General features: G+C 46.7%; 1 protein-coding gene across 5 annotated transcripts in view; it reads right to left on the bottom strand.

Moving 5' to 3' along the window:
- Positions 1–10,056, bottom strand: part of LOC144784964 (vomeronasal type-2 receptor 26-like) — a 96,393-nt gene extending 86,337 nt beyond the window's left edge. For 4 of the 5 annotated variants that reach the window (XM_078664084.1, XM_078664087.1, XM_078664086.1 and 1 more), the window contains exon 1: positions 9,803–10,056. Coding sequence is in view for 1 of the 5 variants with exons in the window: in XM_078664085.1 (XP_078520211.1) it covers positions 7,105–7,110 (6 nt within the window). In the remaining 4 variants the exon portion in view is untranslated. Of the gene's footprint in view, positions 1–7,104; positions 9,720–9,802 lie in introns of those variants that run through there. The other variant, XM_078664085.1, reaches the window with a different exon arrangement.
- Between the last annotated feature and the right edge of the window lie 14,603 nt (positions 10,057–24,659).

Genomic DNA, 24,659 nt, shown 5'->3' with positions numbered 1-24,659 from the left:
ACTGGGGTGGCAAAGTGAGCTAAATAATGATGATGGATTCAATCCAGGTCTGTGACTGGAGGTGAGTGTCAGAAAAGTTTCAGCGCTCCATCCATCATCTCCTTGTGTTTGCTTTGTTCGACCACAGTTGAGCAAGGAAGCACAAAATCACCCAAAATACCAAATAATGCACCACAGTCCACCAAGCACCACCATTTTTTTCCCATCATCCATTTGTACAGAAAGTGAGGCATTAGTTGGTTTTCCATTATCCATTATCACTGGATTTACCATCACCCATCCACACTGGAGGTGACATCACTGGTTGTTAAATTTTGTTCATTGAAATTTTCATAGAACAGAACCATCAGAGATATCATTAAATTATTACATATCGCACAGAATACAGAAAAGCCAACCATCACATGTGTACACAGAGTAAAGGTGGTCACAAATAAAAAAAAACAATTACATTGATGATCAGGGCAGTCACATGGGTACAATAGCAAAGATGGCATTACTCAGCAGTGCTAGCCAGCAGGTCGGCAGTAAAGGGGCCCCAAATGTCCCGCAGACGGGACGCGCTGGGCAGTTCCTCCGCAGTACACGTGAGTTGATCTCAACAGTACGTTACATCTTGCAGCCAATGTGCCAACTTAGGAGCTGGGCAGGCCATCCTAGTGCAGCGAGACCCTGTGCTTTGCAAACTGTAGCGCCAGCACCACAAGTTTGCGGTTCACATTCTTAATATGCAGTACATGCCCCAAAAAACAAACTTTCATACTACATTCGACTACCTCACCCACCATGGTTGACAACGTTGTCGTGACTTCACCCCAAAAGTCTGCTACTTTGGCACAGGCCCAGGCTAGATGCTGAAAATCTGCCTTCTCAGCACCACATCTTTTACAGCAAGGAGAATCTTGCAAACCAAATGTATATAATTGTATTGGGGTAGAGTATACTTGATGGACATGTTCATAGTGAATATATTTAAGATTACCGTTTGCAGCGACCCGTGAGACGGCAACTCGTTTCCCACTCTTATTCCATTAGTGGTTGTGGCAGGATAGCAGTCCATTTTGCTAGTGCGTTTTCCGCAATGACTGCCTCATCAAGTTGTGAGGCTGTATACAAGCGTGAAACCAGCTTTGTAGTGTTTTGTGCAGTGTGTGGAGATTGCAGAGTATTGGTGGTTCCCCTGGGAAACTAGGATACAACATTTTTAGTGCTGACCGCAATCTACTATAAATAAACATAACAACATTTTCCCTATTCCCCACAAAGTCATTGAGTTGCAGAAACTGGCCATTTTGGTAAACGTCACTCATAGTGGGTGCCCCAGCAGCATGCATCATTTTAAGTGATCCAGTCTCGCCAGTCACCGATATATCCATATGATGGACTAGATGCAACGCCGGTGAATATAGTGGTAGTTTCTTTGCCCAACGTCCCAATTCTTGCCATGCCTGATACGTACACTTCACCGTGTCAATTTCATCCTTTTCAAGAACCATAACGTTATTCACTACCATTGCCTTAAGAGGTATGGGATGGGTGGCACCCGCCTCTACTGCAACGTGCAGTGTATATGGTGGAGCCTTTTGCCAATAATAGGCATAGTGCGCCTGGGCACAAGATAGTATAGCTGCATATCAGGTACAGCAAAACCTCCCATTTCATACTGTCTTGTGAGTGTCTCACACTTTACCCTTGGCTTTTTGCCCCTCCATGCTAATGTAATTAACAGTGACCGTAACATAGAAAAAAAATGTTCCGTGAGGCGTATAGGTTTTTTCACAAGAAAATATAAAAACCGTTGTAGCACCACCTTTTTAATGATCGCCACTCTGTCCGCAAAAGTAAGTGGCAGTTTGATGCATCTAACAACTTGGTCTTCTACCGTAATTGGCGCTAACATCAACTTGAGAGTCCCTATGAGCCCAGATACCCAAGTACTTGACTGGCTCAGTCGTCCATGCTAAAGGACATTCCAACTCAAACGGCATAGTACTGTCCGTCAAGGGTAATACTATTGGTTTGTTTCAATTTATGGCAAGGCAAGAATACCATTCAAACCTTAAATATTCATGAATCAACATGTCTTGATGCACTGACGGTTCTCGCAGGTATAGGACCATGTCATCTGCATACATGGACACTGTTATGGCCGTTGTAAAAAATGCAGTGCTGCATCAACATTACTTTGCCGCAGAATACAGGCCAGGGTCTCCATAACTAACGCAAAAAGAAAAGGCGACAGTTGGCACCCCTGTCTCGTGCCGGGCCTAATCGGTATCGTGCCCGGGGTCTGGCCATTAACAAGTATTCGGGCCACTGGGCTGGTGTACAATCATTTAAACCAATTGGAATAAAAGTAGGGAATCCCCGAGCGGTGCAGTACTGCAAATATATAAGTCCAAGTGATGGAATCAAATGCTTTCGCGGCATCCAGCAGGACTGCCGCCACAGACATTTCAGGTTTAAGGAGGTTCAACTCTGCGAATAGAGTCCTGAGGTTGTGAGCAGTGGAGCGGGCCGGGATAACCCCTGACTGGTCAGGTAAAACCATACCCGATATTAGTAGGCGTAGTCGAGTCACCAGCAATTTCGTGAGGATCTTGACATCCGTGTTCATCAGTGATAAAGGTCTATTGGAGTCTCATTTGTCTGGGGCTTTCCCTGGTTTCAATAGTGTGATAATGAGAGCCTCGCTGCTGTTCATGCACCTCATCAAACATGGCCTGCAGATGAGGCACCAAGATATCCACATATTCTTTATAGAACTCTGCCGGAAGCTGATCTGTGCCCCTAGCTCTACCATTCGGCAGTGCTGCGATAGCATTCCTAATCTCACCCGCTGTCAACGGATGCATGAGGAAGTCCTGTTGCCCCTTCGACAACCACACCAGGGCAATGTCATCTAAGTATTGAGCAATGTCTTCCTCATTCGCAGTATGCCTAGCCTCATACATATCTCAATAGTGTTGTGTAAATATGCCAAGTATCCCCAGCGTATCACAATGCATATTCTCACCTTCTGCAAATGATTGGATCAGGCAGTGTTTGGTCCATGACTCTGTAATCCTGCTCAATAATGCACGATCAGGACGGCCCCCTTCCCCATAATATTGGGCTTGCCAACGTCTGCACATATGTTTCACCTCTTGCTCTGCTAACTCATTGTATTCGGTAACTTTTAAACGTATAGCAGAGAGCAGGACCGCTTTAGTCGTCTCTTCATACTGCCATTCTAGTTGACCCAATTCCCTTTCTAGCTGTGTCCTTGAGCCACGGAGCGATTTAATTACCCCAGCCTGCAGGCCTATGCGTACGCCCCGTATAGTGACCTTGAAGGCCTCCCGTAGAGTACCGAGACTCTGCACTGATCCTACATTTTCAGCGAAGTAATTGTCTATAGCTTTACGCACTCCTCCATGAACACTTGATCTAGCAGCTCGGAGGGTTGCAGTCACCACTGAAATTGGGCTGGTGTGTAAGTGGGTATTGTCATAGTAAGTTGTACTGGGGAATGGTCTGATAAGGTACAAGGAAGGTGCACAGCCCCAGTGATCCACGTGCTAACATCCGCAGTAGTCAGCCAGTAGTCCTTACGGGACCACGAATTGTAAGCATATGAATGGCATGTACCCTCCTGCACCCCAGGGTGTCTCAGTCTCCAAACATTTAGAAGGCCGAGGTCTTTCATACCAGTGTGAATTGCCTGTGTGGCTCTTTTGTGGACGGGGTCTGTAGCAGTGCGGTGGTCCAGTGCAGGATTTAAAATTGCATTAAAATCCCCCCCCCACATATAAGTGCAGAAGGTGGTAACTGATATATTTTGTTCCATAACCCTGCATAGAAATCAGGGTCATCCATATTTGGCCCATACACATTGACTATTGTAACTAGCTTACCACACAGTTTGCCTTGAATGAGTACATGGCGGCCAGTGTCATCAATTTCCTCTTACGTACTAACAACGAGGAGAGGAGTTGGCCTAACGGCTAGGGCATTCGACCTCAGACCTGGGGAACTGGGTTCGAGTCTCAGTAACAACGCCGAACATCCTGTGATTCTGGGCAAATCACCTAATCTCCATATGCCTAACAAAAAAATGTATGTGTGTCCTCATGCAACCTAACTGGTGCTATGTAAAGCGCTCTGATACCCGATTCTGTCAAGTTTGTGCTATATAAAACTCTGCAAAAATAAAAAAAGAGAATATTCTTTTTTATTAAGACCATAACCCCACTCACATACGAGGAATAGGAGGAATTAAATCGAGCACCCGCCCACTTAGTGGCTATGGAGGATGCTGCCGCCTTGGTGAGATGGGTTACCTGCAGCAGTGCCCCCTGTATGTTATGGCAGTCTAGGTACACCAACACTTGCCTTGTTTTCTTTGGATTATTGAGCCCTCTAACGTCCCATGTTACCCAGTGCAGTCTACCCTCTGCTTGAGTCATTCACACTTGTCACAACAATATACTCAACATATATAGTACGTGACCTGTATACTCCAATCACCCACCATCTTTGTATTATGTTCGTCAAGAGTGGATCGCTGAACAATGCCCCAACGAAACCCCCAACCCACCCCAGCATCACAATCACACTGAGGAAACCCACATAACTGAACAGCAAAACTTTACTCGCCCACACGGCCCACAGCAAGCAGCTAGTCCACTCACTGTGGAGAACTGCAGTTAGTAACTGTGCGGGGAACACCCTCATTGAGGACACCAGTTGCCCAATGACCCCCTTGATGTGAAAAAGGGGGGTCAGGGCACACTCGACGTTCTCTCTGTAATAAGTCCTACCAGCATGGGACCTACATCAGGTTATCGTAGAGGTCTCCAGCAGGAAGCATTAGGTTGCGTCACCCACGCCACCAGTTAAGCAACAATATCAAGAACACATACAATCAATCATTACAAGACAGCTATCAATTCAGTCCTGCATGCGATACGGCTGTGTGTGGAAGTCAATCAATCAATCAATGACACTTGTAGAGCGCGCTACATACCCGTAGGGTCTCAAGGCGCTGGGGGGGGGGTGCCGCTACTGCTCGAACAGCCAGGTCTTCAGCTTCCTCCTGAAGGAGAGGTGGTCTTGGGTCAGGCGCAGGTCGGTCGGGAGGGAGTTCCAGGTCTTGGCAGCCAGGTAGGAGAAGGACCTTCCTCCTGTAGTCGCTCTTCGGATGCGGGGGACGGCGGCGAGGGCGTGGTTGGCTGATCGAAGGTGGCGTGTGGGAGCGTAGAAGTTGACTCGGCTGTTGAGGTAGCTCGGGCCTTGGTCGTGTAGGGCTTTGTGTGCGTGGGTGAGGAGGCGGAAGGTGATTCTTTTGCTGACGGGGAGCCAGTGAAGGTCTCTGAGATGTCCGGAGATGTGACTGGTTCGTGGGATGTCGAGGATGAGTCTGGCTGAGGCGTTCTGGATCCGCTGGAGTCTCTTCTGGAGCTTGGCGGTGGTCCCGGCGTAGAGGGCGTTGCCGTAGTCCAGTCGGCTGGTGACGAGGGCCTGGGTGACGGTCCTCCTGGTCTCGGTGGGGATCCACCAGAAGATCTTCCGTAGCATGCGTAGGGTGTTGAAGCACGCCGAGGAGACGTTGTTGACTTGCCTGGTCATGGAGAGGGAGGAGTCCAGGATGAAGCCCAGGTTGCGTGCATGGTCTGTTGGTTTGCGTGCGGAGCCCAGGGCGGGAGGCCACCAGGAGTCGTCCCAGGCGGAGGGTGAGGGTCCCAGGATGAGGACCTCCGTCTTGTCAAATTGTAACAGCCATTGATGGCGGGGACCACTGTAGACAAAGTATAGTTTACCATGGTGCCCACCGTATGGAAAAAATGACAGTAGCATGACATCTCAACCTCAGTCTCGAGTCAGTGAGCCATCAAAACATCGCATCAATCACAAATGGGGGTGACATAATGCCGTCCTTCTCCATTACTATACCAGTTCAGCCAAGACAGTCGCTCAGTTTATCAGTCTTCATTGTCCACCTCATCTCCATACACTCTTGCTGGTTCTTTGGGCTCAAGCTGCTTGATAAAGTGTAGTATTCAAGTACATGAGTATTAACCCGTCAACCATGTTGGGATTGGGGTAGAGAACTATAGCAAATACATGGTGTCCCAACTGGTATAATTTTAAAGACAATTAGTAGGGATACGAATACAGCATTATCCAGAGAGAGACAAGGAGACTCTATTTATTTGTAGCATGTGCTCATGGCATCATTTATGTAAATTATTAAGGTAAGGGTCAAAACATACAGCAGTTGTATCAGCACTGCAGATAACAAATTAGAAACTTGAAAAAACAACGTCAGGCTCACTTGCAGATCGAACGAATACAAGCGTAGAGAGATTCATTCTCCAAGACACGCCGATCACGTTGAGATCGGCTATTTCAAATCGCCGTACCAGTCTCCCCACGAGGCACTGGTATATCTCCAGCCATCGCGGACCAGTCCCGCCGATAGGACCCTTTTGCCGATCCCCACTTAACACAACAACCGCTGGCCTCACTCCTGAATTGCCCTGACGATCCAGACAACGACCGAATATTCTCCTTCATCTAATCCAGCACTGCTTTCAACCCCACCCAGTCCTGATGATGATTCCGATTAAAGTGGATCGAAACGCCGTAGACTACTCAGCAAGACCATAGGCGCCACCTACGAAGTGGTTCACATTGAAAATCAACATCAGAATAACCATTCTAAATAATTTGGAACCACCTTGTCCTTATTCACTGTATATATCTATGCACTAGTCACTTTGAGCCATCCACGCTGACCCTATTGTCGCCTGCGTCGCCTCTGTTTTTTTTCACTCACACACTTGAGCACCGAGTACAATTTGGGTTGTTTTTTCAAGTTTCTAATTTGTTATCTGCAGTGGTGATACAACTGCTGTATGTTTTGACCCTTACCTTAATAATTTACGTAAATAATGCCATGAGCACATGCTACAACTAAATAGAGTCTCCTTGTCTCTCTCTGGATAATGTTGTATTCGTATCCCTACTAATTGTCTTTAAAATTATACCAGTTGGGACACCATGTATTTGATATGATGAAGCGTAGAGCATCCTTTGGAGTCGTGAATAATCTGGTCTTACCGCCATTTTGGATCCGGAGGCGCGCTGGGTAAAGCATGGCGTATTGTATCCCCAGAGCTTGCAGCCGCTTTTTTACCGGTTGGAACTCATGCCTTGCCTGCTGTACTGCTGTCGTGAAGTCTGGCAGGAGCTGAACCTCCACCACTTGGTATTTGTTAGTGCCCATCTCCCTCGCCATCCAAAGTGCTGCGTCACGATCCTGATAGTTAAGCAGCCTGGCGATTAATGTTCGGGGAGGTTGCCCCCGGAACAGGTCGCGGCGCCAAGGATCTATGCGCTCGCTCAACCACCAACCTGTTGGAGAAGTTCTCTGCACCAAACAAAGTTTTGAGCATATCCTCAACATATATTTCCATCTTCCCAACATTCGTGGACTCCGAGACCCAAAGAATGCGCAGATTATTACGCCGGGACCTGGCTTCCAAGTCCTCATTCTTCACATTTATCACTGAGAGCAACTTCTCCATCTGTGTGCAGGATTTAGCAGTAGTGTCCACTTTGTCTTCAGCGTTGGAGATGCGTTGTTCCGCCTCTGCTAAGCGTACTCCATGCTTGTCCAGTTTGGACGCCATGGTGTCCATGCGGAGGTTGAGTGTGTCTATTTTGCCATCAATAGTTTGTAAAGTCTGTTACATGGTCAACAACATACTTTCCAGTTTACTGGTGCCTCCAGCCTCCATGTCTATCTCTGTGTCTGATGCTGCTTGTGTTATTAATTTTTTGAAGCGCTTTGATTCAAAAGATAGCTTCAGCTGCACTTGCTTATCTGGTTTCCCATCTCGGCGATGAGGTTGCACGGTGCGCTGTCGGATTGCAAGCACGATTTCACTAGATATTGGTCCGGTCTCCCACCGCGCTCCACTCAGTGTCCAAAGGCCAGTAGCGTGCTGCAAGATCACAATCCCACTGATGTGAGTGGTTTAAGCTCCGCACCCCCCGGATTGTACTCATTCAAGGGATAGTAGCCACCTGGAGCGCCTCGCGGTCACTCCCTGACCCACACTACTCCAAGGGAGGCCACGAGAAGCGTATATGTCGGCATTTTATATTTGTGTGCAGGGGAGATGAAAATAAATGTCTAAAACGATCACTGGCATGCCCCTGCAGTCAGGCAAGTCAAAGCGAGTCCCTGAACTCACTGTGTGTAGTGTAAGTGGCAGGCAGATGTATAATGTGTGACCTTGGGCGCAGGGAGCAAACGTTTATATTGGCCATGTTCGCCCGTTAGCAGACACCGCCATTTCCCACTGTGCGTAACAGAAAATGGCGGGTGGTGGGTGCCGGGAGCGCTGTATCTCTTCATAGGAACCCCCAACAGGTGCGCACCAGCCGTTGCAGCGTGTAGTGGCATCAGACAGTCTTGCCGGTAAGCCGGCACTCACCCAAAGCAGCCGCCCGGGCAAACAGAGCGCAGAGGCTCCGCGGTCACGCCGCCCCCACCGGCGGCCTCGGATCCCTCAGCGCCGGAGCCAGGGCGCACACTCCCGGGCAGCGCGGGCTACTCTGGACTCGCTCTCCTCACCGGCGATGATCTGCAGTGGGGGCGCTTCACTCTCCGTACCTCACAGCGGGTCGCCAATACGCCTTGATCTCCTAGCACCTTGCACTGCACTCCCTGCCGCACGAGCAGTGCCCGGAGCGCAGCAGCAATCCTCCGTAAGCGGCCACAGCAATCACAGGGTTTCGGTCGCCATTTTCTGTAAGTATCGTCAGCTAGCGCTGACAGGCAGATTAGAGTGCGTATAGCTCACCAATTTTCACCACAGGGACATCTTTGTGCTGCCCACAGCTAGGGGAGACATAGCCGCTGGAAAGTACCAATGGATGTCACAGAAAGAGGCAGGATAAATGTTAGATTATGGCCCTGACCAGTTGAGCTGCACTAATGTGCGGCCATCTTGATTCGGGCTCTCTAGCGCCCCCTGGCGCCCCCTGAGGTGACATCACTAGTGTCTCTTCAAAACCATTGATAAAAGAAGATACCAGGCAAGAGGACTTCATTTCCCATCATCCATCATCAAAGAAAGTGACAACACTGCATTTAGAAATCTGACCGGAAGTGACATCACTGGAGTTCCAATAATCTATCTGTACAGGAGTTGATATCACCTTCTGCCTCCTCCCTTTTCAGTCGACTCTTCAAGGCATCCCAGGACCTTGGGAAAGCACCTCTCGACCTTTTAAACTTACAAGATAACATATAATCATCTGCCTGAACCAGCACACCACACTCCTGTGGTATTCTGACTTAGGTCATATTTAGAATCGTTATGTGTCATGGTGGAAAGTAGAAGGAGGGAATTCAGAGTGGCCTTTGGAGTGGACATAGGGGGGGGGGCGGTGGCATTTTGTGCTTCCTCTTTCCAGTGCTTGTTCAGCTGTTTTTCAACCTTGAAGAAATCTTCGTTTTGGAACCTGCTTATTTCCGTCTTTAGTGCAACTTTGAAATTGGCGACGACCAGGAGTGTGAAGGTTTCAAGGCTTATTCTGCCGGAAAATAAACAGACTTTGAAGGAATTTAAATTTCATCAAGAAACAGCTTCTGGTAACGTCATTTTTCACCAGCTATTTTATGCAACCTTACTAAACCTAGAATTTAGCGCTGACTGTTTATATGACATTTGTGTGTACGTGAAGTCTCCTAGTGACACTTTTGTGTGAGAACGACTGAAGATTGATGAGAGCTTGAAAGCGTCACCTGTGTTTCACTTCCCTGGTGACCGTTGCCGACGCATGACTCGAGCGCTGAGAGGCCTTCATCGAGCGCCGAGAGGCCTTCATCGAGCGCCGAGAGGCCTTCATCGAGCGCCGAGAGGCCTTCATCGAGCGCCGAGAGGCATTCCTCCTTCAAACTGAGGCGCTTGCTGCATTTCTGCGCCGCGTCTCGAGCAGACTCTGTCACAGACTCCAATACTCTGAGAGCACTTCCTGTGGGGTTTCTTCATGCTCCGTGTTCGACTCGGATATGACGTCTGCTTCATCATTCTGGGAGTTGAAGTTCACGCTGCGTAAAGAGACGTCATCTGCGTGCCTCCATTTTAATCACATCTTTACTGACTGAAGATCCTCGACGCTTCCTTCCTCATTATTTTTGCTTTAAATTTTTAGGAATTAGAAACCAGCCTTTAAATTACTTGTGCATCGTACACTATTAGTGTAATCTCTATTCAAACTTTACCATTTTTACAGCTAGCACATCACGGTGATGCGCGCACCTTTTCATCCATTATTTTAGGTAACAGCTACAATTTTTATTAATTTTGCCATGTTGTTTTAATTATTATTTTCAGTGTGGAATTATTTTCTTATGGCTAACATTGCTGCAGCCCCACATTTTTTACAAGTAGCAGGTGAACACAATATCGAATGGGATCTTTGGTTTCCTCTGTTTTTAGCTTATGTTGATGGACTTGAAAAAGATGGTTGTTCTGCCAAAGGAAAATTAGCATTACTTAGACGTTGTTTGGGTGGGGGGGCATAAAAGAATTTGACAATCTTCCTCCTATAGAAGATATTGATGTTTTTGAGAAGGCTACTAGACATATGAAGATTTGTTTTGGAAAATGTAATGGACAGATTAAAATGTTATTCACGTGCCCAAAAAGTGGAAGCGTCAATTGAAGATTACGTGTCTGCCTTACGTCTTTGGCTTGTTCTTGCACATTTGAAACTATTTCGTATGAGCAAGTCCTCAGGGATCAAATAATGATGAAAACTAAAAGTAAAAAAATTCAAGGCAGACTGTGTTTGGGCGCGAAATCTTCTCTCCGTGCTGTCATTAATATTGCAAAAGGAATTGAACAATCTGAAAAATGTGTAACTGAAGTTAGAAATCAAACTTCAAAGGTACAAATTACTGAGCCTGAAGTTTCCTTAGTCAAAAGTCAAACAGGTTCTAATGTCAATCAAATAAGTATCGTCAAGAAAGATGTTGAAAAAATAATGTTGAGAATAGACCTTATTTTAAAAGGAATACTGTTGTGTGCTATGTGTGTCAGCACCAACCATGTTGGTAATTATAAAGAATGTCCTGCTTGGGATAAAGTTTGCGTGAAACGTAAAAAAAAAGGGGCATTTTGGTAATGTTTGTTGTTCTACTAAAAAAATGAATTATATTTCTCATGAGGAAGAAGAGGTTCTTCAAGGTATACATTGTATACGTTCTGTTAATGAATCCGAACAAAAGAAATTCCCTTCATGCACAGCAATGATAGATGGAAAACCAGTGGAGTTAATGGTAGTTTCATGTTCGTGGTACAGTATAATTGAGAAAACATTGTTTGATGATCTTTGGGGCACGAAAAACTGTGTCTCTTCCTGATATTCAGCCTGGAGGGTATTCAGGACATAAAATTGACCTTGAAGGATTTTTTTGGGACAAACATTGAATTTGAAGGTAGAAATATTAATGTTAAAGTATATGTGTCTACAAAAGGAGTTTCTATTTTAGGTTGGCCACATCAACAAGAATTGGGCATAAAACATCATCCTGATGCTTCTCCTCAAGTAAGTGTTATGGCCATTAATAATGAGACGTATGTTCCCTATGCGGGAAGGGTATGCCCTGACGTGGGTCCCGTGCTCACTTGGCCACTGGATTCAAGCTATCCCGGCTGAAGATGGCTGATAGACAGAAACCGGTCCTAGGATGCTTGATTCTGGTCCAGGGAAGACATGGCTTGGCAGTACGGGCTGGACTGTTCCTATGAGGCACAGGGTCAAGACTGATTTGCATATGGCCATGTCTGAACTGGGGTGGCTTGGTGAGCAAAATAACGATGGATTAACCCCAGATCTGTGACTGGGGTGAATGTTTTGCCATTGTGCAACATTCCGTCCATCATCTTGTGTGTTTCAAAGATCCTTTGCTACCTGTTGATGTGGTTGCATGAAAACATAATACAGACACTGAAATTAATGGGGCGGGATGCGCAGCGGAGTGCTTGCATTGGGTGTGAAGATCTGTGGGTAATTCTGTTTATGTTTACCTTTATATCAGAGTGTACTCCACATCCTCAATGCTCACCTTTTATTACATCAAGGATGATGCCTACATGGCAACCACTGACAAGGGTGTCCATTGAACCAATAGACATGATCTTGTTTCTTAATTATTTTGTCCCATTCCCCCATTCCCTTCATTGTGACACAGGCCATCAGAAATTCAGTCCACATAGCAGTGAGGGGCGTGGTAGAATAATTACAAATATCGCTCCTGCTGGGTTTAGGATAGCTCAGGTTAGTGCATCTGACACAATCTCTGGTGTATTGTAGCACACCCGGGGCCATGACACCATTAGACTACAGATTAAGAAGTGTAAAGAAGAAAAAAAGACAAGAGACGCCCAGGCTGCTTTGAACCGTTCTGCCGCTGTCATATTGCAACTGCTGCCTTGTTTTTGTGCCCTGCACTGCGCCCGAGGGAATCCTGCACCATCGGCACAAGTGGACCACCCCAGGACAACTACCACTCCCAGGGGGCATTGCTTTTGCGGCAGGTGCGACACATTAACATTGCTCTTGGCTCCCTGGAAAAAAACTTTTGTCTTCAAGCGTGTGGTAAATATTACAGTCAATATTGCTGTCTGATTACATTTCTGGCTTCTCATTTTGTGAGAACTATTACCGCCGGATCATTGACATTGATTGGCTGGTGAGCGGTTCTAGGGTTTTTTGAGACAGTGGTTAATTTACCCCAAGCTATTAATCTTCGAATATTGTTTATCTTGCCAAATGTGATGTAAGTGGGGGTTTTCATTTTACTTCCCATTAGAAACTTATTGTTTAGTAATTTTAGAGGGATAAAGCCCGTTTCTTTATTAGGATAGGGGCTGCCTTCTGGAATCCTTATGGGGAACAGAAAATTGCACAGTCAAACAGTGGACAAAAATCAAAGCAAGCTAAGGACTCCAGCGCATCCTTAATGAAATACTTGACAGGGGCAGTGGGCGCCCTAGAAAAGCCCGTTTCCAACGCGGAAGAGGCCTTGAACAAAGAGTCATAAAGTAAAGCCTACTCTCCCACCCATAGACCGCTTGAGGGGGTTTCAAAATATAACACAGCAAAGGCATCTGTGGAACAACAGAATGGTTGTGTCCATATAGGGGGGAAGGAGATCTCATTAATTGATCTCGAAGCAGCGCCGTCACCTCCACAAAAAGAGCGTGTGTATCTAAGAACTTGCACGCCCACATATCTTTACCACCACAGATTCACGTAGCTCCCACTACCCCGAAAATTTCACAACCCTATCTTAAGTCTAATTATGGAAAGGATTGCCCAGCCACTAGTAAAGTCAAAGAACGCGCACGTCTTATAAATCTTAAAAGTAAAAATAAAGGCCAAGCAGCTAACAACATGACAGGAATCATGAACTCATTATCTGATTTAACCATCTATATTAAAGAGTCAATTGGTACCCTGGTGAAAAGACTTGATATAATCAAGCAAGGCCTGGCATCAATTTCAGGGCACCTAAAGGACGCACAAGTGAGCCAGAAAGGGGATAAGTACGATACACAAAAACTGTAGCAAGACAATAGTTGATTGTGCCTCTAGTCGTAGTGTACAGACCAGGGATAGGGAGAGATCTAGTTCTTTTGCAGGTTCTAGGCCGAAGAAGGTAAACTCTCCTAGTGTGCAACTAGCTAGGACCGTAAAAGAGAAGGGGGGTGGAAATGACCTGGGTAGAGATCGATGTGATGATCCATTTAGTACCGATACTTGCCTTAGCCCAGAAATACGAACGACCCATAATCAAGTGTCCACATTAAACCATGTCAAGTTGATCCTTCCACCGGCAGCGGTTCCCTATACCTTGATTTTGGCAAATGTGCCATCGCCTATTTAGGGAGAAAAAGAAAATTGGGTGACGTTGAGGAATAAATCGCTACATTATCTTGGGGCCAAAATTGGTTTGACCCAAGAGATGTTTTATTCCTTTAAAATGGTGAGACGTGTTCAGTGGGTGGGCCCTAGTAGAAAGATTTTCAAAGGGGATTGTGTTGTTCTATCCTTAGGCTCCCCTGCCCTAGTACAAGAAATTTTAATTCGAGTTGGTACAAATAGATCCACGATTGAGGGAATTAACGTGTTACCCCTGGGCTTCTTTTACCGGCCCAAAATGCTTAACAGAGCTACTGCTCTTCCTAGTGGTACACACTGTAATTACCATTGGAGTTACAACTTCGATGTGTCAAATAAGTATGGGTCCTTATACTTGTTGGAAGAGGTGAATTGACGCAGAGTCACAAATGTTAACCAGAAATTGGTGACTAGTGGGGTGCCTGAGATAGATCAGAGAGTATGTTATTTGGTACCCCAGGAGACACAACCCAAACCTGTGTCTAAGGCAGTGTGTGGGTGTTATCGTTTAGCTGATCTGCCTTCTTATAAACATCTAAATTATCATACCTGCATAGGCTCACAAAAAGTGGGAGATCTCCCTGCAATAAGTGTCCAGGAAGCGGACCAATATGCCCTCATGAGCAAGGAAGCATCTAGCGAAGTAGTAACAGCTGGAGCTACAGAAAGCAACTTGAGTGCTGTAACAGTGTTGGAGAGGCGTTATAGCCGGGGGAGAAGGACTTGACATTAAGGTCTCAATCAATGTATGCCCAAGGGCAGGTAACAATAGCATCCTGGAATATCTTTGGGCTCAAATTCAAGGTCAATAACCCTGTCTGGAGGGATTTTATTGCAAACATTGATGTCTTGTGCCTGCAGGAGACATGGTTGTTGGACAAATTACATATTGATGGTTTTAAAACGTTCCACGTTCCCGTGTTGCGTTCAACGCACAGGAGACATAAAGGGGGGTTATGTATCTACATCTCGAATATGCTAAGGGCTTAGAAGATAAACATTATTAAGTTATCTACCTATTATCAAATTGTCACCATATACTTCTCCCCGCAAGTCAAGTTAGCTGTCATCAATTTCTATAACAACATAGATAGGGGAACTTCATTGACTTGTTAAAAAATGTCAATGATGATATAAGTAATCTAATTGCATTAAAACGGAAGGATACTATCATCATTTGGGCAGGGGATTTTAACAACTGTGTTTGCACCCAGTATTCTTGTGGGTTTGGGGAAGTTGAGGAAGAAGATCATGGCTATGCGGCCCACTTCGTACACTTGATTAGGGGTGAATGTTTTAATGAAGTTAAGTATTCGCATTATCTTGGCTTTGCCAACACATTGTGCTCCCCTCCCGTAGAGTTTGGCCCCACGTTTACTTGTCGGGCTTTAGCTTCACGATAGACTTTATTATTCTCCCCACCGATTCACAACGTGGGTTAATAAATTCAGTATCCACCGAACGGGCTGGCTCAGCGATCATCTTCCGCGAAGCATTAACTTTTTAATCCCCCATAGGTGTACTTCAGTGGTTGAGAGCTTGGCTTGGACACAAGGTAGTGTGTTGGATCGCCAGAATGGTTATTCATTGTGCTGGGCTAAGAATTATCCCGAGGCATTGAATACAAAACTAATGTCACAGGCTATAATTCCCATTAATGAGTGCCTGCGAGAAGAGATCTCTCACTCTGATATATTGGTTGCATTTTCACAAATTACAGCCGTGATTCAAAATACTTTGACTCGCCCATGCAGGGAGCCAAGAAATGTTAAACATGGCTGGTTTGATTCTACGTGCACCAAGACATACTCCCTGTTGAAGGCTGCGTTACACAAGACAGCGAGTGAGTATGAGGAAATCAGCGGGTATAGGAAGGCCTATAATCTTGCTAGAAATAAGCATAAAAAAGAAATAAAAGATCAGGCCTGGAACAACCTCTATGAAGCATCTCTGTGTAGGGATTGCCCATATTTCTAGCAGGCTGTGAAGGCCCCTTTCTTTACAAATAATGAGGGAGCTAGGATTGAAGTGGCAATTAGTGAAAATTCCTGGGTTGATTATTTTTCTTTGGCCTATGATAACGGGGGCAATAATACTTTAGTATCTGACAAACCAGTACTACTGGGCGAGTACATTCACTTATCACCGATAAATATCCAATTTACACATGATGAAGTATTGGTGGCCATAAATGAGAGTAAATGTGGAAAGGCCCCGGGCCCGATGGGACTCCGATCGACTTGTATAAATTCACGGCCGAGCTATGGTCCCCACTTTGAACTCGTGTCCTCGAAGCCAGTTGTGCAAAGGGTTTATTAAATCCTGGTTGTTGTCCATAATAATACCCATCTTTAAAAAGGGGGACCGGGAAAATCCCACTTGTTACAGACCCATATCCCTTCTAGACTCTTTTATGAAAATTGCAGGAAGGGTCGTCTTGAATAGATTGCAAGAGTGGGCTGAATATAATAATATCTTAAACCCCGTTCAATATAGGTTTAGGGAGGGAAGGGGTACTGTTGAGCAGGTTTTAAACTTTTCAATCTTACATGGGAAATACACCCAGGCTAAGTCAGGAAAATTATTCACGGTATTTGTAGATCTTACCGCCGCCTTTGACTGTGTCTATCATAGTCGGCTTTGGCAGATCTTAGAGGAGCTTAAGGTCAACCAGTCCCTGATGTTATTTCTGAGACAGCTATATGTGGGGACATCAGCTAAGGTGAGGTATGGTTTAGAGGGGGAGTGCACCAGGTCTTTTCGCGTGGAGAAGGGAGTGAGACAAGGCTGTGTTCTGACACCTTTCCTCTTCTCATTATCTACCAATGCTTTGGAGGAGGAACTGGTGGTCAGCGTGAGTGATTCTCCTTAATTTAACAACAAGCAGATAGTCTCCCTACTTTACGCGGATGGCGTGTTTTTTTCTTTTTTTTTTAAAAGACTTTTATTAAGAAAAAGATAACAACATACAAGGCAAAAAAAACAGTGCGCATGGACATGTGTTTACAGAGGAGGACACTCAATCAAATCGTTATTCAGCAGAACAATATTACAGAGAGGTGGGGGGAGGGGGGTCAGCGGGGAAACAAATCAGAGATAACAGAAAGTACGAAATACGTAGAATGTTGGATCAGGGGGAGAGGGAGACAGCTTGGCTCACACTGAATGGAGGCGTGCATATATTTCCTCGGTATGCGTTCCACTGGCTCCAAATTTTATTCCATTTCCGAGGTCTGCCCCACGCCACATACACAGTCTTCTCTCTGAACATACACCAGTCCATGTTCTCTTTCCACACCGATACCGTGGGCGGCCGCTGGGAACCCCACAATTGCGCAATGGCTCTCTTAGCGATCATATTCCCAAGGGTCGCCCACTGCGTCTGCGCCACATTATAATCATTCGGCTTCCACACATTCAACAGGCAGCGTCTGTCTTCGGGCAATAATACCACTCCAGTGACCCTTTCCATCACAGCATGCACACGACTCCAGAACATCACAACCTCGGGGCACTCCCAGACGATATGAAGGAAAGTTCCAACCATTCCACAACCGCGCTTACATAACCCATCAGAGGAATAGCCCATTCGAATCAAGCGCGGACCGGTAACATATATACGATGTAAGATCTTGAGCTGAACGAGTCGGAGACGGGCAGGAATCGCCACCTCCTTGGGCGAGGATAATGCAGCCTGCCAGTCCTCGTCATCCAGCTTAAGACCGTCACGGGTCCAGGCCTCCCTGAAGCGTACCAACAGATCCACCCGACTGTTGATCAACATAGTGCTGTCTGGCACATAGCCGTCGAGGACCCGATCTTCAAGAGGGGAGGACTCGGGGATGTCGGTCCCCGCAGGGAAGGCCGATGTCAAAGCATGGTGAATCTGTGCATACCTAAAGAATCCCCTATCACTCAGATCATATTCTGTCTTCAATGCCGCAAAGGTCTTGATTTTGCCCTTGGCCCAGAGGTCGCCCACCGTACTGATACCAATCATGTCCCATTTTTCAAAGCCTTTCGTTTTCCAGAGACATCCCAATCTTTCAGACGCATACAAAGGGGTCGCTCGAATCAATCGATCCCTCCATCCCACTGCCGCAGTCGCATCATGCCACACTTGTACAGCAATCTTGGTGGGGCCAGATAAGTCCTTACCCGCCACCTTGGAATAGAGTGCCCTATTGTAGTCCCCGCCCGGTAGCAGATATTTATCCATCTCAAATGCAGGGTTAGGGACAGGAGCATACGTTGCATGATTAATCGCAATCAGCTGCGAGGCCCAGTAATATCGCCTGATATCCGGAAGTGCTATACCCCCGTCATACCAGGGAAGTGTGAGTTTAGCAAGGGCGATACGCAAACGGCCATCCCAGATTAATCGTCTCTGCAGGCTCTCCACCTCTCGAAAATAGCTCGCCGGAATAGTATCGAACGTATTCTGGAGGGCGTACAAAAACCGCGGCAAGGACATCATTTTGAAAAGAGCTGTGCGCCCGAATGGAGATAGCGCCAGCGCACAACATCTAGCTTTAACCTCTGAAGAGGCGGGAGCAGGTTATGCTCATAGCGAGCAGCTGGGACCAGAGATATAAAAATCCCCAAGTACTTGAATCCCATCGGTGAGATCTGAATAGGGCACCTGCTAGGCAGGGGAGGGAGACCACCCGAAAGCACATACACACAGGATTTGGCCCAATTGATCACAAGGCCCGAGTTCTTTCCAAACGAAGTAAGCACGTCAAACAAAACATTCAGAGATTTTCGAGGGGACATAAGGTACAACAAGATATCATCTGCGTAGAGCGATACGCGATCCTCGAAATCCGGGGTCCATTGAATACCCTTAATCAAGGGCTCCCACCGCAGCCAAGCCGCCAGCAGCTCCAGGGCGAGGGCAAAAAGTAGTGGTGACAACGGACAGCCCTGCCGTGTGCCCCTCCCGAGGACAAAAGACCCAGATACTCGGCCATTCAAGACCACCTGCGCCAGTGGCTCTTCATACAAAAGTTTCACCCAGCCGATGAACCCAGGACCAAAACTGAGCTTCGCAAGAGCGGCCCAGAGATAAGGCCACTCTAGTGTATCAAAGGCCATCGTGGCATCCAGGGAAGCCAAAATGGCTCACTAAGAGACGCCGCCCTCGCGAGAGCACCATGCAAGCGTCGCAGGTTGAGCGCCGTATTACGGTGCGGGATAAAACCGGACTGATCCGGGTGGACCAAATCACCGATGACCTTTATCAGATGGCTGGCTAATAATTTGGCAAGAATTTAGGGTTCGGCATTGAGAAGCGAGATCGCCTATACGAAGCACAGCGATCCTGCGGCTTCCCCTCCTTATGAATTACCACAATAGTGGCAAGACGTTGGTCACGAGGAAGGGAGCCGATGTCTCGTGACTCTAGAAACATATCACGAAGATACGGAGCCATTTTGTCAGGACGCAATTTGTATAATTCGATGGGTAGGCCATTGGGACCCATGGCCTTGCCAGAGCGCACGGCACGAATAGCGATAGCTACCTCATCGGCCGAAAGCGCCGCATCCATTAGGTCTCGGTCAGCCTCAGACAGACAGGGCAACGCAATATCGCGGAGCAACAGATGAGAGTCTTCCTCTGGCCTATCAGAGACCGGAGAGTAAACGGTTCGGAAATTTTCCACGAAACACTCAACAATGTTAGCCGGGTCCGTAACACGCACTCCATCAAGCCTCTCAATCACGGGAACCACACGACTCGCCCTTTCTTTCTTGTCCAACCACGCAATCAAATTACCTGCCTTATCTCCAATATCATACAGCCTGCCCTGTTGCTGTCTATTCATGACTTTGGCAGCATCAGTCACCAGGGCTCTAGTTGTTTAAGGCTAAGGGAGTGAAGCTTAGCACGGGTCACACTAAGCTCCAAGTCACTTTCCAACTCGGTTATTTCAGTCTCTAAACGGGCCACGTCTTCATGTTTACTTTTCTTGGCACCAACGATTAGAGACAAAGCCTGCCTGCCCACGGATCACAGTCTTAAAAGCCTCCCATAATGATACAGCAGAGGACACAGATCCCACATTTTCAACAAAGTAGTGATCGAAGGACGTTATCAACTCGGCGCGGGCCTTAGGGTTGCGAAGGTACCAGGGGTTTATCGGAGCGACCCGCCCCGCATTAATCATGGTGGTATCCATGCTGAGCCACAGTGGGGAGTGATCAGATATGCCCCGGGCCAGGTGTCTTATTTCTCTGACAGAGGAGGCTTGTGCCGCTGGCATCAGAACATAGTCAAGTCTAGAGAGACTGCCATGTGCTCCAGAATGGAAGGTGTATTGTACCTGCTCCGGATGCATCAATCTCCAACAATCCACCAGGCCCAGGGTCTCCAAAAACCCACCCAACCAGGATTGAGACTTAGTAAGATCTCTGGAGGGGTAGCGATCCACGTTACCGGAGACAAAAGAATTAAAGTCTCCGCCTATCACCAGGATACCCTCTGGGAGCCCCAGTACCACACGCCCAAGATCTGCAAAGGTCGAGGTCTGTAGACCCGGCGGGATATATACACTGATCAATGAGACAGTCCTCCCCTCCCATCTGCCGGTGAGAGCAGCATAGCGCCCCCTATCATCGAGAATTACATCATCTATCTCCAAGGGGAGAGAGGACCTGACAAGGATGCCCATGCCCCTAGAACTAGAGGTGAATCCAGAGTGTACCGCGAGACGATACCCTCGCCGATTCATGGCTTGGCACATATTTCCGATCAGATGCGTTTCCTGCAATAGTACAATGTCGGGGGAGAGGCGCCGGAGTAACTGCAACACCACACCCCGTTTTATCCTATCTCCCAGTCCATTGACATTCCAACACATTAGTTTCAACCCCCTACCCCCATCCTGAAAAGAAATGCAGAATCCACCCCATAATGAACACAATAATCAAATCAGAAAGAAAACCAATATGTTGCCTTGGGAAAAAATACACCCAAATTCCCACCTCCACCCCCAACTTAAAACCGTTACGATACCCCCCACCCTGCACCCCTGCGTTAGACTCAAAAGCCACCCCAACTTGCAGTGTGCCTGTCGCCCTAACAATAAACTAAGCTACGGAAAGAACCCCTGAGGAGGATAGAGTCCCACTTCCCCCGCCACCCTCGGGTATACCTCAGTATGACAGTGGTATGAGAAGCATCAAACCCAGCTGTATGATATGTCAATTGTTAGGGACTTGGGAATCATAGAGTCACTCTTGTTCCAATAGGCCACCCTCGGCTCCACCCGGGTGCCCGGTTCGGACAGTCTGCTTAGGAAGAGTATCCAGCCAGTCACTAACTCTCTCGGGACGATCAAAGAAGAATGTCCGGTACTCATATTCAACACGAAGCCTAGTTGGAAATAGCATCGCATATTTCAGGCCCATGTCTCTCAGCCTTCGTTTCACCCCCTGAGACCCCATCCGCTGCCTCTGTACGAGCTGGGTGAAGTCAGGGTAGAAACTCACCGTCGTGTTCTTGAACTTGACGAGGCCACCCACTCTCGAGGCCTGCAGAATAATGTCTCTGTCCCTAAAGTTGAAAATTCTGGCGATGATAGGCCTCGGAGGGGCACCCGGCTTCAGTTTCCCACCCGGCACTCAATAGGCATGCTCCACAGCAAAAAATGTACTCAGTCCTGTGGGGGCGAGGTGATTCAAGACGAGGTCTTCCACCAGGAGATCCGTTGCCATATTGTGGGAGGTTTCAGGGACACCAATAATGCGTATGTTATTGCGTCGGGCCCTGTTTTCAAAATCCTCCAGTCGATGGGCCATAAGGTCATTAGAGGATCGCAGATTTCCAATTTCCGTCTGCATGTCGGACACATCGGTCGTGAGGCTGGAAGTCTTCAGATCTTGTGTCTTGGCCCTTTCATTGGTCTTTGACAAATCCGCTCTGATCAAAGTAACATCGACGGCTACAGTGTCAATTTTGAGAGCGAGAGTCTCATATTACTGGCCAATGGAAGCCTTCATGCTGGCAATGACATCCTGCAGAGTCAATTCGGTCGACGCGGCCGGGTCTTCCTTGGAATCTACCAGAGCACGGCTGGCGCCGTCGGGGGACCCCTTGGAATGGGTATAGTGATCAATGACGTTAGTCTGGATCGGTCCCCCCTGTAGAGGCGTTTTGGTTTTCCGTTTCTTGTTGTCAGCCCTAGCCGCCATTTTGAAAAGTGTGCCCTGGAGAGGCCCGCGAGATCTGGTGAAAATGGCCGGTCAAGACCAGACCACCGAAGACCACGAAGGTGGGCCCCAGAGGCACAAGCAGCAGAGTAGCTCAACACCCAAGCATCGACGACAGCCGGCACACAATAGATAGGCAGTGTTAGGCCGAACCGCGCGGGGGCCGGAGCAGTCCTGTGATCTGATAAGGCCAGAGACCCAAAAGCGAAACCGAAAGTAGATATGGGGAGCAGGGGTAACCCCTCAGGCTGTTGTTGTTCAACTACTCCTCGGTGTCCTGGTGTGTCAAGCCCCCGGTGTTGCCGCGGGGCGGGCCTCAAAAGCTCAGATCGACGTAGCATCGGTTCCCGAAGTCCGAATAAAATTTTAAAAACAGCGAAGGTGTCAGCTGAGATTCATCTACAAGAACCCGTCATCAAAATCAGGATATCTTTCAGGATATGTGTGGAGGGCTGCAAGGGTCTCGGGAGCCCTGTGCTCACACGGCCATCACGGATTCGCGCGAGATGGCGTGGTTTTAATGGCCAGAACCAGCTTGGCCTCCAGAGGGCCCTCACTACTTATATTGACTTCATGGGCAATAGGGCACTGAGGCGCAATGTGAAGAAAACGTTTGTTATGTCTTGTGGTAAGGGCAGGAATAAACGTTGCACACTTGTAGCTGGGACCGATAAAATGTAACCGACTAAAACGTTCTCCTACCTTGGCATTCTGCTGGAGGACACTGGTTCTTGGAGCCCTGCTGTTAAGAGTAGGGCTCTTTTATTTAAAAGGTCAACGGCGGCCGTGATGATATTTTCAAAAAAGATGGGTAGAAGGCCGCCAGAGATCTTATTGAAAATCTACCAGGCCAAGTGTATAAGTATAGCCACATATGGGGCAGGGGTCTGGGGGTTTTATGACGTCACACCAATTCAGGTGGTAGAAAATGTTTTTCTTAGATTTATACTAGCTGTTCCTCAGAGTGCATCTGTTTTTAATTGTGATAGTGAACTGGGGATCCATCATATCACTGACGTGATTAAAATGCAACCTATGCTACTTGGGCTTAGAGCCTGGACTGCACCCAATCTTGGGTTTAAGCGAGATATTATTAGAGATTCTATGGGCCTGGATCAGGCTAGAAAAAGTCCTTGGTTAAATTACATCAGTAAATTATCTAACGATTTGGGGAGTCCTGAGTTCTATGTTAACCCTGATTCCTTACATTCAATATCTAGAAAATAGCTTAAAGTTGTATGTCTGAACCACTTTGAGACGATAAGAAGGGGGTTGGAGTTTAACAAAAAAACTGTGATCCAGCATCAACTTACCCTGGTCTGGTCTGTAGCTCCATTCAACCCTATTTAGTATGGTGTTTGGGGGGTTACGATACATACATTTCGACCAGGTTTAGGTTTGATTGTTTTCATCGTCTCGTTTCATTCCCAACAGTCAATGACTGTCAAACCAAACGACCATGGACGTGACTCTTTTCTGTAAATTTTATGTAAATAAACGGGCCAGATGGATTATTGCCTTCTTCAGGAAGGGTACATGGCGGCAATGCCGTCCGGCCTTTTTATTTCTTCAATTATTGTGTAATGTGTATTGTGTTGTAATCATGTCTGTTTTTTTAAAAAGCATACTGAGAAAAAGAAAAAGTATAAATTGATAGTTTCCTGCTTAGTTTAAAGTATTTTTAAGTGTATACATTTAATGAACTGAAATTTTGTATTATCTTGCTTTTACGAGTTTATCAATTTTTAAAATCGAAGAAAGCATTTTTCTGATTCTGATTCTGACAACAGGTCTTTTCCATCTATGTGAAACACCATCCCTTTTTGCAATTTGGGAAAGAGTTGATGAATCACCTCTTTAAAGAACCCTACATCACAATGCAGTAACAGTCCACGAAGCTGCCACCTCTTCTATCAGTTATTGACGTCATGCTTGGATATGACTTTGTACAGTGCTCCACTGTCCTTTGGATAGGTTTGCAATAAAGAAATACCGCATACGTACATACATACATAAATTCATATATACATACATATATGAGTGTCTGTCAAAGGGAGTATGTTAGATAAAAAATATGACCTGTATGACTGTTTTTGAGAAGCAGAACTAAGCGAGCTTGTTCAGAACTCTCCCATAGTGTACCACTATTGAACTTCAATCTGTGTGCTTTTCTTGGTGAAAGCAAAGTAATAGTTGCTGACAAGATTTATTAATCACTAACTCCTTAGTATGACTCACCTGTAGCACAATATTATGTTGCCTGATATGTCTTACTTTAATTAGAGGTTGTGAAAGAATTACAACTACAATTTTTCAACTTCAATGTACTCTCTCTCTTTCTCCTGCTCTCTCTTTCTCTTTTGATTGAGCCGTACTTTTTGATGTTGGTCTCACACTGGGGTACATGTTGGACATCTACAGTGGCCATTCTTTAACCTGTTTCTGCTCTTCTCTGGGCGAGTCTATAAAGTTGCTATG

Source organism: Lissotriton helveticus, chromosome 10, assembly GCF_964261635.1.
Source record: "Lissotriton helveticus chromosome 10, aLisHel1.1, whole genome shotgun sequence".
Classification (NCBI taxonomy): Eukaryota; Metazoa; Chordata; class Amphibia; order Caudata; family Salamandridae; genus Lissotriton; species Lissotriton helveticus.
This window is presented reverse-complemented; position numbering and strand designations above follow the sequence as displayed.